Source organism: Cygnus olor, chromosome 5 (assembly GCF_009769625.2).
Source record: "Cygnus olor isolate bCygOlo1 chromosome 5, bCygOlo1.pri.v2, whole genome shotgun sequence".
Classification (NCBI taxonomy): Eukaryota; Metazoa; Chordata; class Aves; order Anseriformes; family Anatidae; genus Cygnus; species Cygnus olor.
The window spans coordinates 49671891-49696282 of NC_049173.1; the positions used below are offsets into that span (position 1 = coordinate 49671891).

Sequence of the window (24392 nt, forward strand, 5' to 3'; positions counted from 1 at the left end):
ATACTAGGCAATTTAGTTCAGTCTAAACTGTAGTTTCCAGAGAACAAGTACAAACACCTAAAACCTATATTAATAACTACGTCAGGATTGAGCATATCATATTTAACAATATTAATATATGTGCAGCATTTTCTCATGCATTCTACAAGCTACAGCTCACACAGGACCATGGGAAATGGGATATATTTAAGAAGGGCACAGGATATGCTGAATAGAAGCGTATGCAATTGTTTTTAAGAAGGAAGGACAACCTGTAACACACAAGAACTCACAAGCCCATACAAAACACCAAAATGGACATGCGATAATCTACAATACTGACAGCAAAATCAATTTGTAAACACAGTTTGCATACAGTCTTTGAAAAACTGTAGAAAAGAAATAGAAAAGAATGATACAAAAATCCCTGCAAACTCTTCTATTTATTTACAAAACAATATAAAGGTACTAGACAACCCAGGTTGTATGATGCTGCCTATGACAGTTTCCCTTAGTGTAATGGTGTATGCCACAGAGCATCATTAAAAACAATTGCGGGGCTCCTGAATTTTGAAAAATCAAACTAGAAGGATTCGACACTCCAGCATCAATCAGCATTGGCTCTGCAGCAGAACACGGACATAAAAGGGGATCAAAGGTTGGGTGAGAAATCTCACTTGTCTTCGTGCTTTCCCAAATCTTGCCTTAGCTTGGTTATTTCCATCCTGGACTAGTAGAGACCCACTCGGTGGCTCAGTCATATGCTCTAGTTTTTTTTTTCAAAAAAAACCTAGCTGCAAAAGCACAACCACCTTATCCATGAGGATTTGTATCAGCTTGGTAGTGGGAAGCCACAAGGCTTCCCCCAAGCGTGGAAGAAGTCTCTGGGATGGTGGGCACAGCCATAGGATGGTTCCTTAGAGCCTGCTCATGCAGGAAGTAAAGGAACGATCAGCACCAAGGCATCAGCAGCTGTTTGGCTCATTCACAGCAGCAGATTTCAATTTAATATCAAACTTGACCAGGGGGAAAAAATGAGGGAGGAAAAAATGAGGGAGGCACCCCTTGTGCAGTGTACCGTAATGGGAGTCCTGCTGTAGGCATGCGGAACTGCAGAGCCTGCATCAGGGTTAGGGAGAGCCACAGCCTCTGTGTCTGCCAGGAAGAAAGATCAATGGCTTTGGAAGGAATATGGATTTAATAATCCGTAAAGATTTAATTTTTATTTTTTTTTGGGGGGGGGGGTTAAATTGTGAACAAGAACATAACTCTTTAAAAACCAACATGGTGAAGCTGAACACTTTGTTTACAGCCAGCTGCTTTCTCTGACACTTCAGCATTGTAATTCCTTCCCTCCCCCCAAGAACAAATCAAAACAAAACAAACAATAAAAAAAAACACTTGAAGCTATCCTCTATTTACAGTTATTCAGATAAGGAAAACTGGGAAAATATTTTTCCTTCAAAGTCATCAGTATTGTTGGAGAAAAGAAAATGACTGTTCAGGGAGGGCTTTCTGGTAGGAGCAGGAGCAGGAGCTTCCACACAATGTTATGCAGGGATGCAAGCAGAGCGATAGCCAAGGTGAACTGGCCCAATGGGCCATACACCTACTATAATGACTAGTATGAAAAATATCTTATTATTATCGTGTCCTTAGAAGTCACAGTAATAAAATCAAGGATAGTCTTCTGGCTCATAACAGACTAATATTACAGTACATTTTTTATAAAGTGCCCTTATTTACCCTTCTGTAAATGAACTCAAATGCAGCAATAAAAATAGATGAATGGAACTAATGAAAAGAGAAATAGTTATACCGTTAAGTCTCCACAAAAGCATTTCTCTGAGTCTGGTACTAAAGCTCAGAGCTTTCTTAAATTTATTTAAAGAAGCGGATGTCAGAGGTGAGGTTTAATGCTGCTTGTGTTTTTAGGGATTTGTGCGATTGCTGCTGTGTTGCTACAACAAGTCTGCAACAACACAAGAGAAGGCGAGGAAGCAAAGAAAAACCAGGCAGTTGCCAGAACAAATTTGTTCAAGCACTGTTGCTGCAGCTTCTCAGATGAGCAGTCTGCTCTTCTGAGTGTCGACTACCAGAATTGCAATGACCCTGGTAGTGCTGGAAAATAAATCAGAAATCCATATTACTCACATCTTACTCACACATTTTGGAGTGGCACAATGTTTGGAATTCCACGTGCTTTGAGAAAGAAATGGAGGTTAGCTGTATGTCAGGGACGGAACAGAAAACAAAAAAAAAACACAAAAACTTAATGACAGCGATCCCTATTTTTGTGCTGAGTTTTAAATTCATTGCTGGATTTGTAGAGCACAGAAATAATTAGGCAAAAAAAAAAAAAAAAAAGAAGCATCTTGGCAAAAACCTTGAGGGTGTGAGAATCGCCTTCATTTTAAGCAGCAGACAAAGACTACTGACTCAGACAGGATTGTGAAACACCTTATTACTTAGCGGAGACAGGAAGAGATCTGACCTTTCCTGGAAGCCCGTGACTCCCCTGGATTTCAGTGGGACCTTCTGTAGCCAGAGCATTGCTGGCACAGGTTTCACTACAGCAAACATAGCTTTTCAAAGATGTAATGAGTTTCTCACTGATTCAAATGGAGGGAGCGCATATCAGTATGGTTCACATGGCTTGTCCCCTACCTATCTGAAGCATCTTCCTGTGTAAGAACCATGCATGCTTCTTACAGTGCTGGTGCAGCCTTTGTTCTCTAAGGGAAGCAGTGAAGAAGAAAACTCAGTAGGAAAGTGCTCCACCTCTTCTTTAGCTTCAGCGTGCAGTGTGCTTTAGTTTCAATGAACAGGTATCAAGAGAATGCCGACCTAGCTTCAGCAGTGAATGCACAAAGTAAATACATATGTACTTAATTAGTCATGCAATTAACTGAGTCTTTGCCTGGTTTAGACTTTCCCATGTGCCAGAGTGCTGCCAATAATGTAAAGGGCAAAGGGTATCACAGCTGCACAGACAACGGGGGGGCGGACAGAGCAGCACACGAGGTGAGCATAAGAGAGAAATGTTAATTCCTCCAGGAACTGCACAGAAAGCAAATCACTTTCTACTGTGCTTTTCCTTTAACTTTGCCACCTCAGTCCTGGAAACAAACACAAAATATTTGCCACATGCAAATGAATGCATCAACATTCCTAGTGAAACTAAAAAGAGACTAGTCAGTGACCAGCCCTGCTTGCTGAAATGTGAACTTGTATTAGCTGAAGTGGCCGGGCCCTGGGTTAGTTTCTGTTTATTTAGTTAAGTAGCAACCCGGCCTCATGTGGAATGAGCAAATCGAGAAATGCAAGCCAAGAGTGAGTTACATTTTCCCAGCGAAATGGAAAGCTTTTTGATGGTTAAATACAGTGATGTGCTGGAGTAACACTATATTAAATATTCAGCCAGGCTAAAAGCAGAGGAGTTTACCAAAAACAACATTTCTCCTTCTCCCACATCCACATTTAAGTCGAGAAATGCCTCCATAATTATCTTTTGAAACTTCCCTGAGTTACTGTATCTACAGGATTACCATTTTAAAATCACATTCTGCTATTCCAGTCCTATCAAAAGGCCCAAATTTATTTTCCCTTGTGTGGGTGGAGTTTTTCTAGCATCTCATTCCTTCCTCCCCTAGCCTCCATCTGAAGAATCACTCTTCAAAGGACAGCACGTCCCAGGCGGATAAGCATAAGCACATAGTAAGTGTTTCTCAATATGCAATTTTGTGGAGCTGCCCAGTCACATGTTGCTGGCATTCCTTTTCATTTCCAACTGCTGAACGCTTTCAAAAGACAGCTAAAAGTCTGCAGACTGGTTTTCTGAAGCCACTCTCAAGGCAAGCGGTCACTGTGGCTGCTGCTAAAAGACTGCTGTGGCGAGCAGGACAGCAGGACAGGCACTACTGGGCAAACACGGCGTGCTGATCTTGGATATAACCACCACTCCAGTCACAGCAAATTTCACTTGATGCAAGCTCACGGACTCAGAACAGGGAACGTTTCAGAGTACCTGCACACTGCCCCAGCCACATTTCTGGCACATAACCCAGAAGAGAAATTGTCTTCAAATGCAGACTAGGGCCCTGATCCCCAGACACTCTCAATACCCAGACTTTCAGTTCAATAAGGACAGGTGGCATAATGCTTTCTTTTCTTGCTATCACAAATGCACTTTAAGAAAAAAACATTTGGGAGCATTCATGTGTGTACTGGGAGAAGCAGCAGCTCCAGGTTAATTCTGGGTATTATGATACCAATGACCGAAGAAAAGAGAAGACCATCTGCCTATCGCTTCTCTGGATATCCTATGGTTCCATTCATCAAAAAAGGATCCTTAAGATGATTCACAAGACCTCTGGAAAAGGTCTCCACCTCTAATATACATTAGAAGTCTACAGCATTCACAGTGGTTCAATACTTGCTAAATTATATAGGCCATTTTGCTTAGGATCATAGCAATGGATGTAAGTGAGGACAGAAATACAAGGGCAAGAAGAATAGTCCACATCAACAAACACGTGAATGAGGGGTGCTTTGACAATGAACTTGGTCTTGCACATCACTCATCATGCAAGCAGCCTTTGCTGGTTTATGTCCATGTGCGTTTTCAGAGGTCTTTATATGAATGCAGATGAGCAAAAGCAGATTATATTTATATTTTAATAGCTTCTACAGAGCCATATACCACTCCACAGTTCAACACATTATTCCTGCTTACACCCACAAAAAGTCCATGCACAGACACTCAATGGCGTGTGTCCCTAAATGTTTCAGCTCTGTTCTCGGCCATGTCTAAGCTCACGGTATGCTCGTACTCAGAGTCACTCTGAGAACCTCTGCGAGCTCCCCCAGACACTGCACAGGGCTCGCTCTGTGGGTGCAGCCTCCCAGGGCTGCTTGGCTCAGCTGCGCTATAGAACATTGCTAGTAGTACAGAGGCGTTCACCAGTGTCTGAACATTGCAGAATATTAACAAGCACCTTTAGAAAACACTTCACAAGGTGATTATTGTGGCTGTAATTTCTCCTGACAGGATGAGTCAGCTATATTATGTTGACAAAACACCATCTTGTTAATTCAGATGCCAGGTGCTCTAAGAAACATTTCTCTGACATTAGAAATGTATATGAATCATTACTCTACAAAACAGAGAAAGAGAGAAGTAATTCAACACATTGGTCTAAATCCTGTAATTCTTGCGTATTCTTCATTCAGTTCTGGCCCTGGCCAAATTCCACTGACCTTAATAAGGAATTTGGCTTAGTAATTATTTCAGGATTTAGCCATTCTCTGACCTATGACATGAACTTGGAAGACATACACTTCAAGTCAAATGCTACTGATGATTACATTCAAAACTCCCAATTATTTAGTGTAATATATTCAGATTTTTTTTTATAGATCATTATCAGGTACCCAATCATGACATCCTTGCTCACGCTTAGTAGTACCTTACTTGAGCCTCCCCTTCCACACGAGTAATCCCTCAGACTTCAGTGGAGCAGGGTGAAGAGTAAGATGCTACCTGCTTGGACTAAGAATGACATAACTGAGCCCATGGTATTCTATATTTTGTACATCAGACATTGGTTTAAGAACTATTACACCCTGCAATAATACTGCCTTGTATTATCTGATACACTGTGGTCACAGAGCAGCACAGACCCATAATAAAATGGAGCTGCACCTGCCCTGGGACAGCTGACAAAAACATATCATATGTACATGCAAATCTAAGGTCTTGTCTTAATGTCAAGTATTAGTTGTACTAATCTAACAAAAGGTCTGGGATGATTTATTGACTTCCATACATTAACCTTGCCCCTGGATCTAAGTTCAGTCTGAAGTACAAGTAGGCACAAAAATTCGGTGCTTCCTGTGCCAGGTTCTTCTTATTCTTGTAACAAATAGAAATCTTTGTGGGCATTTTCAAAAGCTATTTTAGCCATGCAGTGCCAACTAGATCAGGTGTGCCACAAGAGTCACTGAAACACTTGGAGGTCTGCATGAAGTTATATTTATCTGAAACAATTTGTGACCCTGAGTCCCTGTAGCGAACTGTACTGGCATTGCGATCTTCCCATTTCGCAGCATTTACATTCTCTGTGTCTTGAATGAACAGGGAGGCGGGTGAGAGCACATTGCACTGCATGGAGTATTCTCCAGCTGCATCATCCAAACAGTAACACAAGGGAGACAGATGGTTACGGATCATTGTTTGGCAAAGACGCTACAATGACTTTATGAGATCTTTGCTAAGTTTCAGTTAAGAAATTAAGTAAGCAGAAACTGTAGATGTTAAATTAAAAAAAAAAAAAAAAAGAGAGAGAGAAATCTTCCTTAATCATGGTATCTTTTACCAGAAGAGAGCTTCAGGGCTTATTAAAGATGGAGCTGGGAATCTCTTCCCTTAGTTTTCATGTTTCCAAGGCTCTTCTTCAACCACACTGAAGTCTGCAGATTTGCCATTGGTTGCCAGTGTTACCTGCAAGTAATTATCATCAACAACCAACTTAAAGGCCAAGGAACTTTGACAAGAAAAGTCATGATTTTTATATGGAAGATCATGATATTTACAGGAATTACATAATACACCATGCCTTATATATGTAAAATATATTTATTCAGAATTCACAACACTCACAAATAGTGAGACTCCTGTTCCTTTATTATATTGACTAGAAAACATTAGGAGTAGAAAAAGTTCAATATTTTCTTAGCCTTTATTGTAGTTTTGTTTTTAATAAATGTTTCAGATTACACTCCTATCTCCTATTGATTTTTCTGGGTTATTTCATAAACAGGCTTTGTTTGGTTGTTTTTGTTTCTTTGTTTGTTTTTTCTATGTAGAAATTTGTTGGTTTTTTTTTCAGTAAAATTCCCTCACAAAGCAAGATAGCTGATGCAAGGAAATAAAAAATGTGCAAGGCAGGAATAATCAAAGATATATATCTATACAAACTCACCTATAATTACACCACCTTTAAAGAAATAGAGGAAAAGATATGTTGTGAAAGCAATTTTCATTGTATAACTATTTCTTATAGTGTAGTGAAAGATTATGCCTATAGTAGGGCAAAAAATTCATAGCAATGCTATGTTTGTCTCATACAAATTACAGCAAAATGTCACTCTTGCCTGTAAAGATCCATGCTACATTTTTTAGTTTATAAGTATGGTAGAAGACGTACAGTGATCTACCAGCCCGTGGTAAACACCGGCCAGTATGTTGCATCCCCGAAATTGGTATAAATAAACCCACACTTCAACAAAGATAGCGCCAGCCAAGTGACTTAAAAAAAGGGAAAAAAAGGTAAAATATCAGTTTAACTTTACAAAAATAATCTAGATCTGCATAACTGTGAGAGAACCCTTCATTTAACGCCAAGTGGATGGCTCAATCTTTCCTAACTTACCTTGTAGGTTAACATCCTCGGCTTCAAATGAAAACTTAAAGACACAGCTGAAATTCCCCATGCTGGATAAACTGGATGCATGGAAGCATTGGGACATGGAAATATGACAAAATGCACTGATTTTCAAATAAAGTCAAGAATTTTCTTAGATAGTTGAAAGGGGAAAACATGCAAATACAGGAATGAGCAGCTTATTCAGAAATGAAAATCACATAGAGTCATGTGAAATGTGATAATAAAAAAATACAAAAATATCATGCAGTAACAACCACTCTACCCCAATATAAAGGTACACTAGTTATTAAAAATATACATTGACCATGCAAAATTATAAACTACTAGCATGATACATGGAGTATACTACAGAAAGTAAATAGAAATGACATGCTAGCAGATTAGCTTTTCAAAACTGATCAGAGTTGCAGTGAACTTTTTACCCCACCAGTGCAGGATGACAGGATTGACAGGATGAAGAGATGTCTCTTCACATTTAACAACTGGCTCCCCAAATCCTATACTGAGTTGCTTTTGCTACTCTTAACACTTAGCTGTAGACCACTTCAACATGATCCAAGTGCTTTGCAAATGTCAGCATGTATTCATAGCTTATAAAGTGGACTGTAATATCACATCCTTTTGGCAGCCTGCAAACAGACAAGTGACCTGCTCAAAGTCGGTCTTGTGCTCAATCCAGTAAACCCTGGCTCTTTTCACGAGTTTAAAAGTGCAAAAATGAGATCCCAAGCAGGGAAAAAATAAAGCAACAGAAAAGGGCAAAACCCTTCATGCTCATGCATCGTTGGTCCCAGATTTCTACTAAAGGGTGTGCTTAGGATGACTTACTGCACGATACGTCCATGTCTCTGAGGTAAACAAATGACTCAACTGATGGGAATGATAAGAGAAACTGAAGGAGAAAAGAAAGTACAGTAAATACTGTATCAAAGAGCTACTACTTCCTAGCTTGGCTTGGATCTCTGAGAGACTGGAAGGAGATAACGTTTTCAGTATGCAGCTCCACAAACCAATCAGGTGTTTCAGAATGATCTGTGGTAGCTGAATTTGTCTTAAACTCACTGAAATTAGAATATTCTATTTCACTGAAAAATTTTTCCAACAGAAATATTCAAAATAATCAAAAAGTGAGTTATTGGTGGTATTGCTTATTTTTAATGAGAATAAAATCTTTTATCAAATGAGGTATTTGTTATCAGGGAATTTCTTCCTTCCTTCAAGATTTTATCTCTTCAGTTTCCTTTCCTTTTCCGAGACATGCAAATTAATGACTTTTTAATTTGGGGTAAACAGGTATTCTCATTCAATTTTAAAATAATTTTTCTTTCATTTTTCTCACAGAAAATAATAGGTTTGAAGAAGAAGGGAAGAGGCATATCAGAACAAAATGTTTGATTTCATTATAAAAAATCACTTTATCAAAAATGTGTAAGATTTGGGAAAAAAAAAAAAAGGAATAAGTTGGATGATTTTTTGTGTTATTTTTGTTTGTTTGACTGTTTTTTTCCTGAATTCAGTATTACTTTGTCCCCTAGAAATTCAGGTTTGGTCTGACATTATCTAGAAGTAAGCACTGGAAAAGAAGATATTCTAAAGAACATTTCCAGACAGGGTGGAGATAGGTGAAAGTGGTAGAATAGGACTTATATTTCCAATATATACGGTGATTTGCTAAAGGACTTACTGTAGGCATTCACAGTTAGCAAGTGGCTCAATTGTGTCAACTGAAAGATGCAAGAGAATCTGCTTGGCTAAGGTAGGCTTGCTGCTTTACAGACCACTATATGTAAATTATATATATATATAAATATATATATAAATACTATGAAATGAAAAAGATACAGCTTGTTTTGGCCTCTTTCTCCTCCTTTTCAATTAAAAACTCTCTTGACTTTAAACTGACCTGTCCTAGTGGTGGGTTCTTTGTAAACCTCTAGCCACTAGCCATCCCAACCATTTTCTCCTTCAACTGGTGGGGTTTCTCAAGCTCACTTTACTCCAGTCAAGACATTATCATTACTATTAGTAATCCATGTTAGTTACAGCAAGGATTAGAGAGAAAATACGATATTCGTGTCTTAATGACCCAGGAACAATGATGGAAGCAAAGCATAAGCACGCTGTATGAGTGCAGGAGCATTCTGATGCTAAAGTGCATTCAACACGTCCATCTGAACAGCATATCATGGAAGGCAGTCAGCAAATGACTACACCTATATTTGGATTGCAGATACCCTTCATTTGAGTTGGCAAGTAAGTTCTTTGTTGCCAAAGAAAATTAGGTAAATGTCCATAGAAGGTGATGCCATGTTCTCGGTGTCTTGGCATATTCCATAATACGCTGCATCTTGCCTTTTCATATGTAAACAAGGTACATGATTTTTCTCCTCAAATGACAACTTTTAAGAAGAGAGCCAAAAAACATCTTTTGAACTGCTCAAACTCATTAAAAACGTCTGGGGTTCATGAAGCTTGTTGTCACTTTGTTATTTGCAGAACAATTTGAAAAATACATGCAGGTTAAAAAATAAAATAAAATAAAATAAAATAAAATAAAATAAAATAAAATAAAGCATGCAGTGCTATATACATGTCTCAATATCCATAAATGTGAAAGGTACCTTGCATTCATCTACTATGACTGAGTTGTGAGCTGCAAAAACACATTGGTTTGAGTTGTTTTCCCTATGATTTTTCAAGTCGTCATAGATTGACTGAGTCTTGGTCATTTCAATGTCTTCATGCCCTTTATGATGAGAATCAATGCTGTCAAGTTCTGCCTTGGAAAGGTGGTAGACGATGCCAGCACCAAAAGAATCCCCCACTACATTGACTGACGTTCTCATCCGGTCCCTACAAAAGAAGCAAAAGGCTGAATGGCACGAGAAGAAAAAGTGGGGCCTGAGAGCCCTGTTAAAGTTACAGTTACTGCATTTATTTCAGAAAATTTAAGTCATCTTTAGAATAGAAAGATGGTGGCTTTCAAGTGAAATTGGAAAAGCTTGTTTTCCCGTGGGACTTGTACAGACAGGAAGGATGTGCAAACTCCCATGTCCCAGCTGCTTACACTCATGGATTTTGGCAAGGAGTTTGCACAGGGGACACAGCCAAACTGCAGAGCTGTGCTTCACTGAAATCTCCCCAGTGCCTGCTTCTGGAGCTGGAGGTTTCAGTGTCAGGGTGCCAGGCTCACAGCACCCTTTTGCCAGGCCCTTTGTTTAATCTGAACTTATCAGGGCACTTAACTTACTTAACGCAGCCAGAGAAAAGGGTTTTGGATCTGATGAAGTGTTCTGATTGCTGGGACAGATTAACAAATGGCTTCTCCCCTTATTCTCAGCAAGCACACAAGCACACTACTGGGAAGAAATGCTTGAAATATCTCCATAAGGCTCAGGTCATCGCAGCTCCTCTCCTGGCACCATCTTTACAGATGGTCATCTGTCAGCATGGCAGCATGCCCGCCTACACGACCATACGCCAGCACTCAGCGGATGAGCCAGCCATATGTAGGTCACAGCCTACAAAATGATGAGCCCGTGACAGCACTCCAGCATCAAGTGCCCCTCACTGTACACAGGTGCCAGAGGAGGCCCACGTGCTCCAATACAGAGAAATACATCTCTTGGCACTTCCCGACAGACTGCCGTCGGACAGATGCGCTGCCTTTCTCCTGCCTCACATTTACAGTGTGAATCTATCCGCTGGCAGTGAAGTCATGGTTGTGGATTTTCCCTCATTGCAAAGTTCTGCCCAAAACCTCCCAAAAAAGGTCAATGGTCTTGCAGAGAACTGCAGGACTGTGAGCTCCTGCTATCTTTCCTACCTCAGACAGGCTGCATTGCACAATTTGAAATTGTTTACACCTGCCAACTAGATGTGAAGAGCTAATGGGTTTGGTGTTATATCTTAGCTGAAGCAGACCATTTTTATTTTTTAACCAAAAGGAAAAAAAAAAAAAGTACATAGGAGAAAAACATCCTTCTAGTTTTGCTTGACATGAATGAAGTGCTTTACAGATCTCATCCCATGCCTGTGAAGACTGTTTTAAACCCAGACAGAGTGGCAGGATAGGAAAATACAACTTTCTGAGGGTTACTTTTAATTAAGGCCATCAAATATACTGTACCCTGCCAAACAGCTCCACAGGAACACCTGCTTAATTTTTATTTGTATGAGTACCGTTAAATTTTGAAAGGATTCATTGATGCCAGACAAGGGGCGGGATAGTATAAAAGTTGCCAAAAAATGAGGAGGAGAGAATACATAAATATAATTGAGGCATGATTCAAATTTTGAATGGGTCACTTGAAGAGATGTTTCAGCCCATATTCATGAATTACTAGCCAATAGATTCAGCAACACAAGCTGCACACTGTTGCAGAACATCCTATACTGAGTGAGCTGAAGTAAACAAGAAACTTTCTTACAACCAAACAAAGTATCAGTGTCAGGAATCAGCACCAAGGTGCCATTGACATCTTTTGGGGCTAAGAACACCTTGAGAAGAAGCAAGACTGTATTTACTCTTCCATTAAAAACAGCCCACCAAATAATTCCAGCTATGCTGGAACAATGTAAACAAAATTAATATAGGAAAGCTGCAGTCTAGTCAATTGCCCAGTACAGCTACTTCTTTGCTGTCCATAACAGATCCCAAGAGGAACAATGGGAAGGAAAGTTAAAGTTCTCTCTCAAAAGCCAACTCAACATCTGGTAAGAATGTGCTTTGGAATTACTGGGAAGTAATCCTGATAAGGATTAATGCCCGATTTCCACCAACTGGCATATATAAGAACTGGAAGCTTGCCAATGTAGGCAAGAGGAAGGAGAGGAAATTTAACAGGCCCTCTTGTCATTAATGTCATAGTATCTATATAGTAATCTTCTATGCAAAAAAGGTACTTCTGCTCCCTGAAAGCTTGAAAACCCGGTGTATTAACCTTACTAGATTTTGGAAAGGAGATTAAAATCTTAGCACACCTGCTAAGACAAAGGTGAGGTGTTTAACTTGCCTCACCTCTAAGCTGTTGTAGGAAAGAGCTCTGGTTTTCTACAGTTTAATTCAATTCATCTGAGGCCTGTTTGTAACATTAGATGTTGACTAGGTACAAATGTTCTGAATTTAGATCTACACTAAGGAACAAAGTGAGAATTCAAGCAATCTTTTTCCGAACTACTGAACAAAGGTAGATGCTTTAAATACTGGAATGGCCGCCCAAGCCCATTTTCTCTAACTCCTCTTTCCTCACTGCAAAATACCACTGTATTTGAGGTTGGGCAATGGTATTTGCTAAGCTTGTCAGTCTCCCATTTGGAAGGTATCCAGCTTCTAGCTGGAGCAAAAGAAGCTTGTTTCATTCCAGCTGTTGCCATATAATTACTATCCTATTAAATGTCACTGCTGTGTTGTACTTAGTTTTAAACCGAGAAAACTATGAGAGTTGTGAAATCTTGGGAAACTTGCCTGGTGAAAAAACTCACTCTGTATGTATGCGTGGGAGGGGGAAAGGTTTAGCAACTTAATCTCTAGATATTGGAGAGGCTTGAGAAGGAATCGATACAGAAACCTTTTGGCTCCAATTTGAAGGAGAAACTGCCAAGTTTAAGGCCAATCAAAAGTCAGCTTTGTGTTGTACCATGACCAACTCTTACAAAGCTGGTTTTGGTAAGATTGCAGTTTCAGATGATGGCGGTATTGTAAAATCAATTGATGTTCTGATAGTTTCTTTCATCAGCAATATTTAAAATCTTACAAAATTGGCCATTTTGGACATTTTTGAAACTTTCACTAACTGGAATTCAAATGCTATAAACAGAACTATTCCAAAATATTTCTACTTTTTCCAGAAAAGTGGCTAGAATAAGGCCTCAGAGGTTTTCTTAACTTTCTCTTCTACATTCTGTTATAAATACTGCTGTAATTTTGTTTCGTGATCTAAAGAAATGGAAGAACAAAATGTTTGTAAGTAAAGAAAACTAATTTTTATGACTTTTTATTTTAGATATTCTTAGATCTGGTTTGTATGCCTAAAAGCTTGTTTGAAAGTTGGTTTGTGTGCCCCTTTTTAACATCACCAATGTGAGCAACTTCTTTTGCATATCTCTTTAGACCATCATGGCTGCCACAACACAACCACTAGAAGATGGAAAACAAAGCTGTTACCCCTTGAGATATGCTAATTAGCATTACACTTTCACCAACAAACTTTGTCTTAACTTTACAGCAGTAGTGGCATGACAAAGAGTTTTGCATCTCCTTTTTTATCGCTTTTCCCTTTTCCCTCTATCTTTCACTTCTGAATCACTCTGGAATTGCACTGCTGATTGTCAGGCCATAAGGATCCAAAACCAACCTTTTCAGCTGAAAGGTTCTTTGTCTGCCATTTATTTTGGAAAGATACCATAGAATATTTTTTTCAGGAGTACTTTCTCTGAATCTAGCCTTCCTACACTTACATTCACTGCTGCTACAGCTGTACTGTACAGAGGTTTTTATTTCTCTAAGCAGGGCTGCATTAGCCAGGGGTAACAATTCCCAAGCTGAGCCTGAAATGCAACAGCTACTACTGGATCACAGCTGCTGGTAACTTACAGATCAGAGGTTTGCTAGTGTGGGCAGAGCTTCTCAGTCCACAGGAATATTTTTAAATGACATTTCCCTAAAAACAAAACAAAACAAAACAAAACAACAACAACAACAAAAATAACAAACCACAGGCTCCTTTTGCACATCCTCCTACCAGCTGCAGAAACCTACCTATTTGCCTCACTTTGAGAGCCAGTAAAAATATACACTTAAAATGAGCATCCACTTCCCTTTTGTGCTCCTCTTACCAGCTGCAGATTCCTACACCATTTTCCTATTTTCAACCATGACCTCATAAATTTAACAAACCCACAGAATATCACATTTTTTCCCTTTGCCAGCTGTACTCTGACTGCTGAACCTGCCTCATTTTGCCATTCTGAGTCATGATATCATGATATTCAGTTATACATAAAATATGTAAGTCATCTTTTCCCTCTGCCTTCCCAAGCTGTAAGTTCCTCTTTCATTTTTACCTGAAGCAGAAAAAGAAGCTGTGCGCTATTTGTCACAACTCAGTGAAAAGACAGTTAATAATAGATACAGCTTAGAAGTCATGTCAGGGGATTGACCAAGATCTTGAATTCTTCTCAATAAGTTAAAAGATAATGACAGGAAAAAGAAAAGAAAAAAAAAAGAATCTATTTCATCTTAACATTTTCAACATTTCTATTCCTTCTTGCAGAGTTTTACTAGTGTATCTGATTGAAAGCTATCACAAGTGAGCAGCTGAGGCTGCAAGTGTAGGAGGAAATGCACAAATAGTACAGAATACTTACATCTCCCCTTCCTGGCACCACAGCTGGCACAATAGAAAAATACTTCTTTACTATATAAAAGTATATTAAGGGAGAGATGGCTGTTAAGCAGAATATTCTGTGCTGTAGCAGTACAGGACAATAAAAAACCTCCTAAAGCCAAGAACAACTTAGTAGGCTACTGAGTCACTGTCGGCTTTGCATACGTGACAGAAAGATGTCTACACTGTCAAATGACAACACAAGAAAAGACATGGCATTGCATATACTTTGTATTTACAGCTTGTGTATTCATATGTTGAACAACAAAAGCTTTGGACAACTATCCGTGGGTTAGCTGTTTCTTGTCAGAAGACTAGCAATGGCACTGAAACCATTTGGTTTGATGGATGGACATGGATCTCAAGTCCTTGAAAATGAAAATTGGGCTTTCCAGTTTGAAGGATCTGTCAGTAAAACCAGTCTAGGGAATGATCTTCATTCTTCCAGTTTGCTTTCTGATTTTTTTCTTTATATCCTGCTCTATAACAGTTTCTATCTTCAAAGCATTTTACTTTCTTATGTACAAAAACAAATTTAACTACTCCACTATAAGCAAAAACTTTTTATAATGCAAATGCCCAAATCCCCCTATAACATGTTGACAACATGGTTTTGGAACCCCCCTACTCAGCATTTATCCTTTATTTTAGCACAGAACTATAAGAAACAGAAAGATGAAAACAGAGATCAGAAAACTGCAGTTGACCTATGTCTGTGATAGGGTGTCATCATTAAGAAGACTAAAATACATGAACGTGGGCCCAAAGGTCATACAAGAAGATCGCTGGTTCATAGAAACAGACTTCAGTAGCTCTGTAATAATTTGTATCACCTGAGATGCCTATTTTCTCCTTTGCTTTATCTGTAGGGGAAATTCTTAGAGTTCTTTAAGATCAATAGGTGAAAAACATTACAGACAAGCATTACTTCACCATTTTTTCTGCATTGAGCAGTGGAGTCACCATAACTTACAAAAGCCAGTCAACAGCAACAAGCAAACTGATGTCCTGGGTAGGGAGACCCACTGCAGTAAGGATCAGAAGCATAGTGACGAGTCCCGCACTGGGAATACTGGCAGCTCCAACACTTGCAAGGGTGGCGGTCAAACTGCAAAAACAAAAATCAAATGGGAGTAGCAGGAGGGGAAACATATAATTTCATTGCATACTCATGTGATCAATAGGAAGGTCTTACTTTTAATGAGTTCTTCCCTGAAAACAGAGTACAATAAACCATGGCAAATTTGGTTGTTTGAATATCTCCAGTATCACGTGCTGGGTTTGGCAGACAAAACCTAATAACTTCCCATTCATTTGTGTTGGTACCTAGAGAGATAGTTCTTGTCATATCATTGCAGCAAAAATGTGCTGTTGCATGAAGAGGAGAACGAATGTTTTTCCTACAGATAGCCCAGAGGTTCCTGCTGCTTAGTATATGCAAGTCACAAGTTGGTGACCCCAGCCTTAAAATGGCGGGGTCAGACAGCGCTAGTGAGTCAGAGGTACTGAGGGGAAGAGGAGTAACTCTGCTTCAGGCTTAGCAAATCTCCTGGCCAGCATCCAATTCCTGACTTTAATTGCCCTGATCTTAGTTTGGTTTAAAGAGTAGCACCTCTAAAATTACTGTTCTCATTTTCATCAGGAGATATGAGTCACTAGGGTCTAGCATTTGCCTTCATTAGAAGCAGCACTGCACCTTTTAGAAACCTTGGTTTTTCTACTTTAGGGGCTGAGGCAAGAGGTAAAGAAATGGAAAATGTGCTGCTAATATAGCTGGGTAAGAAACATAGAATTATACTTCCCTATGCAGGAGTTTCTTTAGTGCTAAAAGGGTTTAATAAAAGAAAAGTTGGGTGGGTGGGTGAAAACTGCAGGAAGAAGGCAAACTTGGCAGCCTTCACTTGTGGTTTGAATTTTAACTATTCAAAATGTTAGGCCTGATGTCTTCATCGAGTTTTCCATTGTACATTAACTTTAGCTGCAGCAGTCATGACTTTGCCTTTGTTTTTTATTAGTCACTATACCTAATGGGTCTTAAAACTCCATTACGGTAAACAGTCTTCAATCACTCTTACCCATTTTGAGTGGGTACTTTCTTTGTCCTTCTAAAAATTCAGCTTTGTCCTTAATATGATGATTTGAAATGAAAAGATTAGAGCCAACATTCTCTGGGTTAGAGAGAAAAAGCCAGATTGTATCTAGACGATGCAGCAGGTAATCTCACCCTCAGGATGCTTTACAGTCAGCCCATTGTTTTTTGCTGTTCACAAAAGTCACAAAAAAAATACACACACACAAAAGAAGATATAGAAAAATTTTTAGGTATATTTTTCTCTCCCAATGTTTATAAACAGGTATATTCTAGAAAGTTAATGCCCCATATATCACTTGGGGCATCCCTCTGTACTAAAAGAAGGCACTGCATTGGACAAATAATGCTGTATTTCATCATGTATTGTCAACTGCAGAACAGCATAAATCACCACCAGCATGCATTGAGGCTGCAAATGATGGAAAATTCACATCACTAGAGAGCCAGGACCTATGTATATTACATTCCTTTGCATATCATTATTACAAATCCATGGGTTTCATAGCAGATTCCACAGCCACTGAGAAGACATCCAACCCAAAGCTTCACATTTTATAGTCTTTAGAAACAAAGCCTACGAGTGTTTTGAACTGACCTCACAGTAACTATCTGGCCTCCATCCAGCTCAATTCCATTCATCTGTGCTATGAAGATGGCAGCCACAGCCTCATAAAGGGCAGTTCCATCCATGTTAATTGTTGCTCCAACAGGAAGAACAAACCTTGTTACACGTTTATCAATGCCTAGATTTTCTTCAAGACACCGGAACGTGACAGGTAATGTTCCAGCACTGAAGGAAAGAACGCAAATAAGTACGAAAGACAACGTTATAATATAATATATACATGAGGGAGCAAAGTCAAATTCTGCTCTCTGTGTTTACACTTTCTACTTCTACTTTCAGCTGTGATTCAAGCTATCTTGGCCAATTTTTCAATTACATCTACATTTAGCTGGAGGTGGGACTGAGGCCAAGACACAAACATGACTCAAGGAGGGATGAGAGCTTGAGAGATTGTAGATGAAGCTTTCAGACTCCTCAATGAGTTATTTCTTGCATTTTGTTCAAAAAGACCAGTTCCAGATGTTTTCTGATGGACAGAACTACATGCAAAGGGACAAATATTTCTTTGATTGTAAATTTGCTCTGAAGGGATAAATCAGTGCTGCATCAAGGAAGAAAAAAGCCAGGCAAAAGCATACACAGCCCATGCAGTTCCCAGATGTTGGAGGACAGGAAAGGATATGAAACATTGGCGGATAAGAAAAGAAAGAAAAGATGGCTGGAAGAGAGGAATGGCTCTTTGAACAGATCCACAGTGCCTTGCCTTTGTGGGAATGGTTCAGGCTATTACATTAACTTCCTTAAAGTAAAACTCCATCTAAAAATACTCTTGAAAGCAGAACATACTCTTTGTATGATTACTACTCCCTGTAGATGCAAATATCTTCTACTTCCCTTCCCTAGCAGGTCTGCCTGCCTCAGGCAAAGGACTTCCTGCAACAAGTATGAAAGCCACACAGGAGCATGTTTTGGTTCCTTTCTTTTCCGTGTTATCTCTGAGGTCAAGTCCACCACTAAATGAAGTTGGTTGCTGCCTGAAAAGCTGTTCTGAAAACAAACTTGACCTGGGGAAATTCCTTTTAATTGGTGTTTCATACAGAAGCAGCTGGAGCACATCTGTTGTGGCTTATTTGAGTCTTCAACCTCATCTGAGTTGGCAGAATTTCTCAAAGGCCTTCACCATTACATACCACTAATGCTGGTGTCATTGTCCCTAAAAAATACTATTTTTCTTATAAAGGAGTAAAGAACTAGACTCACCAAATTTTCTCAGATAAATACTTACAGCATATTGTTTCTAGTGCCTTGTAACTTCAGAGTCTTTCCAACTCTTTCATTCATCCATTACCAGAGAGGTGCTATTGGGTACAAAAACTGTCATCTTTCCATTTTACAGATAATTAACCAAGGAAAAGGCAGATTGAGGGATGATTAGGTACCTAACTATAAATATGTAGCGCCATAATAAATGTCTTCAGTTATCTGGAACAATCCCATGAGGTTGATATACATCACATGAGATCTATTGGAAACTCAAACCCTTCTGTACTGGCAAACAGACCTAAGTCACTTTTTAAATGACTCCTTGTTCCACATCTATGGAAACAGGACTTAGAAGACATAAGCTTGTAGATCCCCATCTTGTACTCAAATGACCAGACCATTCTTTGTTCAGAGAGCTGACTTTTTTAGCAGTTGCCAATAAACCAGATACACAGTACCAATCATTTGTTCTAACATCTTTAGAAATATATTTGCATTTAGGATTTATTTTACTATGGTTTTAATTGAAGTTAATCATGTGTTGAATATTCTGTGTTTTTTTAGCCAAATCAGAGAGAATTCATAGTTTCTAAAAGCAATGTAGTATTCCCCCATAGGTTAACTCTAGCAGCTATATTTATAGCAGATAGTGGAAAATATCTGGTGAGTCATTAACTAATGTTTGCTTGTCAGTTTTCAAGTCAGTTCCATGATCACTTTGCCTTCTACATTAAAGGTGTTCCCATATCTTATTAAAAGAGGAATAGAAGAAGTAGTTGACTGACACACATTGAAATCCAGTCAGAGAAGTTTCTTTTTCTTCAGAAATACAAATCCCACCTTACCTTTGATTTCACAAATCAGATCATCAGCACAAGGTGTGTATCAGCCATAGGTTAACAGTGTTGTAATGAACCCTGGCTGGCTCAGCAGGCAGGGACTGCAAATATCTTCAAATATATGCATATATCTTGTGTATCTCCAAAGATATGCAAATATCTTCCCCCTTCAGTTCTGCCACCATGAGTGAGGACAGGTTAGCAGACCATGGAGACAAGGTTTCTTTATTAAAAGAGCACAGTAAATAGATGCCTTCCATGGTTCCTCAGCCTAGCCAAACAGAGGGCCTTAATAGGTCCCTGAACAGGAATCATTTGTGGCTCCCCAAGGTGCCAGGTTAGACTGTATTATGGTGGTTCTTGTCATGTGGCCACCTCCCTGTGGAGCTACGAACTGGTCCACTTCTGGTCAGTCAGTAATTCAGATCTCAATAGCAGTCAGGTGGTAAGCATAGCACCCAGATAAATCCATAAGCTGGAACCACTTAGAATCCCCTACATTTTTCTTCCATTGTGATCCTCCAGCAGGGGGAAAAAAAAAGAAAGAAAGAAAGAAAGAAAGAAAGAAAGAAAGAAAGAAAGAAAGAAAGAAAGAAAGAAAGAAAGAAAGAAAGAAAGAAAGAAAGAAAGAAAGAAAGAAAGAAGAAAGAAAGAAAAAAAAGTTCATACTGAAAAAACAAACCTGCAAATGTTGTGTATGCACACTGTAAAATGTTAATGAAAAATCTAGGTGGAAACTTGAATATTTAAGTGCAGAAAAGCCTTAGGGAAATTGTGGTTTAGTCAAAATCCTGTCCAGACTGCATCTCCTATAATGCCACAGTGTTTATGACAGAACTGGAGAATTATTGAAGTTGGAAGGCACCTCTGGAGCTCACCTATTGCAACCACTCTCATCAATGCAGGGACAACTAGAGCAAGGTGCACAGACTGTGCCCAACTGAGTTTTGAATATCTCCAGGGATGTTCCACAAATTCGCTGGGTAACCTGTGCTCCACCACCACCTCAGTAAAACAGATTCTTCTGTTCAGATGGAATTCCTTGTGTTTCGATTTGTGCCCACTGCTTCTTGTCTTATCACTGGGCACCACTGAGAAGAGTCCTCCTCCATCTTCTCTACACCATCCCATCAGATATTACATGCACATCAGTGATGTCCCCCCAGAGTCTCTCAGCCAGCAGAGCAGTTCTAACCCAAAGAGAGGCAGATGAGTTACTGGTCTCTTGAAGTGTTCCTGAAATCAAGATGGCTCAGGATTTTTGATGGTCAGTTTTGAATTTGGCTTTGTTGTTTTTACCTTTCCAATTGCAACAGAAGTTTTTATTTTCTTCAGAAACAAAGCATTTATTGAGGAAAAACATTTATTATAAAATATTCACTATTTCACTGAAAAAAAAAAAAAATTCAACAGACAATCTGCAGGTTGCCCCAGTGAAAAGCATCAATTTATTACTGGGAGTTATTCAGTTGCCTACCCCCTTTTCTGAGGCTGGTCTGTGTGTTACCAATGAGTCTAATATGCTCAGCTCTTTACTAAAGTCGCCTTGTTCTGCTAAATTGGATGAAAGAATAAAATGAAGGTTTTATAGTAACACCTTGCCACTGTTTGGGAACCAGCTTCTGTTTAAGCCTAATATGCATAGAGATTTTGTGTCCTCCACAGAAGAAAGGTCTTGAATGCACTGAAATCTTCACTGAGATCAGCAGATACACACAAATCGTACAGCCTCACTACAGCCTCTGCTGCCTACTACCATGATACTTCAAAACAGGAAGCAACTGGTAGCCACAGGACACCTTCATCCATTTATTTTGTAAAAGAGAAAAAAAAGTAGTTTTTATTCAATGGCATAAAATGTTTTTGCAGTGAAGGTCAAAACAGCAGATGTATCACTTCTAAACAGCATCTAATAACCTGCTAAAAAAATTTAATAAAGCTGTTATTTCTTGAGTGTACCTGGAAGCTGTGCCTAGTGCTGTGATCCATGCCTGGAAAATCCCAGCAAGGAATGAAAAGGGGCTTTTCCTCGTTATCACAAAGTAAAGCAGAGGCAGGAAGATCCCTCCATGGATGACAAGACCCACGATCACTGTTACCATGTACATGCCAAGTTGTCTAGCAACTACTTCTAAATCCTTGATTGCAATGATTTTTCCACAGATGAGGCAAGCAATGCCCAAAGGGGAATACCTGGAGAAAGAGAACAAGCATAAACAGAACTGGTCTTTGCAGCATGCAGTCATAAAATTAATGCTTAATATGGACTGGAGACAGACTAGGGCTTCCCAGGCTCAACCCTCAGAACCAGGTCAGGAAGTGATGGAAATTCAATGGATAGCTTTCACACCTCTTTTAAAAACACTGTCTATTTGCAGTGAATTCCACATCTACTTTATTTTATTCTATCTCACTGAATGGAATATGCATTTTCCTGAATGGTCTTTGATCCTGGAATAACATCCTATAAAAACATGATAATGTTATACAGGCTTGTGCTATTATGAAGAGTAGTGTAGTAGTTGTTTTCAGTTTGTGACTTTGAAAATTCATTGTTCATCTGGTTTCAGGAAGTTGTTTAATTTGTTTCAGCTAAACACCATGCTCCTGAGAGTGTTGTTAACTGCTGGAGTTACCACAGGAGTTCCAGCCCTCAGTGCAGAGAAGTCATAAACCAAACAATGTAATTCTGCATGAAAAGTGCAGTTGTCTTTATAAACACACACACACAAAAGCTGCTTCTAGCCACAGCAGTTCTTTAACAATTCTAGACTGAGGTGAACTAGTGGAACTCCCAGCACCTGCCTCCTTCGTTGAGAAAAAAATAAAAAGCAAATCAGTAAAAAAAAAAAAAAAAAGTGCAGTGAATTTCTTGAAATTGAATGGCTTCCTGCCATTGCAACACTGACCACTAGGGAAACTTTATAACTTCAGTAACACATTAAGTCTTGGCAACTGGTGCTAAGAGGAGTTAAGAGTAAATTCTCGCTCTTGTAGTGTTATGAGAGTATAGTCACTGTCTCTCTCCTGCACAGTCGAAAGCAGCAAATTACAATAACTACTGAAAGAAGAAGAGCTTTGTGATTAAAAGCAACTGTCTTTTTATGTGGCAAGATCCCCTATAGAAAAGCGGAAGCATAACAGGAATCGTTGCTTCAAGTTCTTTTGTTTGACGCATTTCCACATCACTGTTCCTACCTGAATCAGTCTTGCATAACTTATCGTTTGAAACACTGATGATGCTAAAGGTTCATGCTTTGGGCACCCTTCTCCCTTTTCTATAAACTTTGCCTATCTAAAGCCTCATAGAAAAGGTAGACTGCAGCCTTGTGACTCATGGAATAATTTCCAGGGACACCTGGGAATCACAGGAAGCAATGTGTCAGGATACATGCATTGTATTGGAGTGGCTATTTCTGCTCTTAAAAGACCTTGTAGATGCCAAAGCCAGTAGTATGATGCCACACGTAGCAATGTGCTTTTATGTTCCGAAAAACTGGCTTTGTGTGATCTGACCAGGTTTGGCACTGTGTACACATAGCTCTGGGGAAGCCCTCGGAAGAACCAGAGGGGGAGAGAGAGAGAGAGAGAGAGGGAGAATCCCCTTCCAGAAACGTAAACAAGGGCTCAGTCTTAATTGGGTAAGTCACTCCCTTGAAGGCAAGCCAGGCCCCGTTATTACAGATGGGTATACTTCAAAAACAGGATGGGTACCTTCCAGTGACCCCACTGCTGTGAGCCTCTAAGACTCAAGTTCTGCAGAAACTAGGGGGGGCGGAGCTATACATCACTGAAAGCTACTGGAATTTTATTTGCTGGTAAAGTATTTTTATTACAGAAGACAGCAATAAAGTATGTCTTCAGGCTTCTTTGTAATTATACCTTCTAGCTAATATCCTGGGATTACGCTAACCTCCCAGGAAGATTTGGATGTTCTTAATGTGGGGCGGTGTTCTATGCTTAGGTGTCCTTCTATATAGTGAACTTCAATAAGAAATGTGGCATTTGAAGGTCTTTGCTGGTACCTGCATGTCTTAGATTTTAGTAAACAAAGAACAGAACCTGTCATCTTCAGAAATATTTCAAAATCATTCCTAAATAGTCCTCAACAAATAGAAATAAAGCTGTTCTGGTTCTAGCATAGTGGTTAAGGCTTTAAAAACTGAAGTATTCATTCCATTGTTTACTAACAAACTGTGTTCACTACAATGCTATATTAGGGTCTTGTAAGATTTTTTAAATCTTTTTTTTTGTTGTTGTTGTGTTCTAGAAGATAGGACTTTGAACTTACCACATGATCATAGTTACTAACTTCATTACAATCTCATTCAGAATGTTGAAGAAATCCACCATCATCTTGGCCTGTTCTCCCATTTTCCCCATAGCAATGCCAAAAGCAATAAAGAATCCTATCAAACCTATTGGGAAAAAATTGCAACACAAAGAAAAGGAAGTAAAAACACATTTTTAGCAAGTTCTTGTACCTAGTCAATGTCTTCGTACTACATTGCACATCTCTTCGGTCTTTTAACATGATCTCACCCTCAACTTTCATGATCATATTCAGAAGAACATCCTTTAATATTTTACTACATTCCGGTTGAAATTGGAACTATGTTAAACTATGTTTTTTTCTTTTTTTCTGAGTTGATCTGATCAGCAAAAAAATACCTATACCCCAATCTTTCAGTGCCATGCAATTGCTAGAAACCTCGTAGCCCCTGGCAAATGGGAGAGGCAACACAGCACCGCACCACGACTGTTCTTTGTTGCTAAAACAGTCACTAGAGACCAAAAGCATTTTTGGCAAGCTTAAAA

General features: G+C 39.2%; 1 protein-coding gene across 3 annotated transcripts in view; it reads right to left on the minus strand.

Moving 5' to 3' along the window:
* Nucleotides 1-4624: 4624 nt before the first annotated feature.
* SLC1A2 (solute carrier family 1 member 2) overlaps nt 4625-24392 on the minus strand; it is an 85651-nt gene continuing 65883 nt past the window's right edge. For 2 of the 3 annotated variants that reach the window (XM_040557699.1, XM_040557697.1), the window contains exons 6-11: nt 23866-23992; nt 21534-21767; nt 17503-17697; nt 15789-15923; nt 10049-10280; nt 4625-6481 (exon numbers count right to left, since the gene is read on the minus strand). In XM_040557699.1, the coding sequence (XP_040413633.1) occupies nt 6407-6481; nt 10049-10280; nt 15789-15923; nt 17503-17697; nt 21534-21767; nt 23866-23992 (998 nt within the window). In that variant the 3' untranslated portion in view covers nt 4625-6406. Of the gene's footprint in view, nt 6482-7412; nt 7484-10048; nt 10281-15788; nt 15924-17502; nt 17698-21533; nt 21768-23865; nt 23993-24392 lie in introns of all 3 variants that reach the window. The other variant, XM_040557698.1, reaches the window with a different exon arrangement.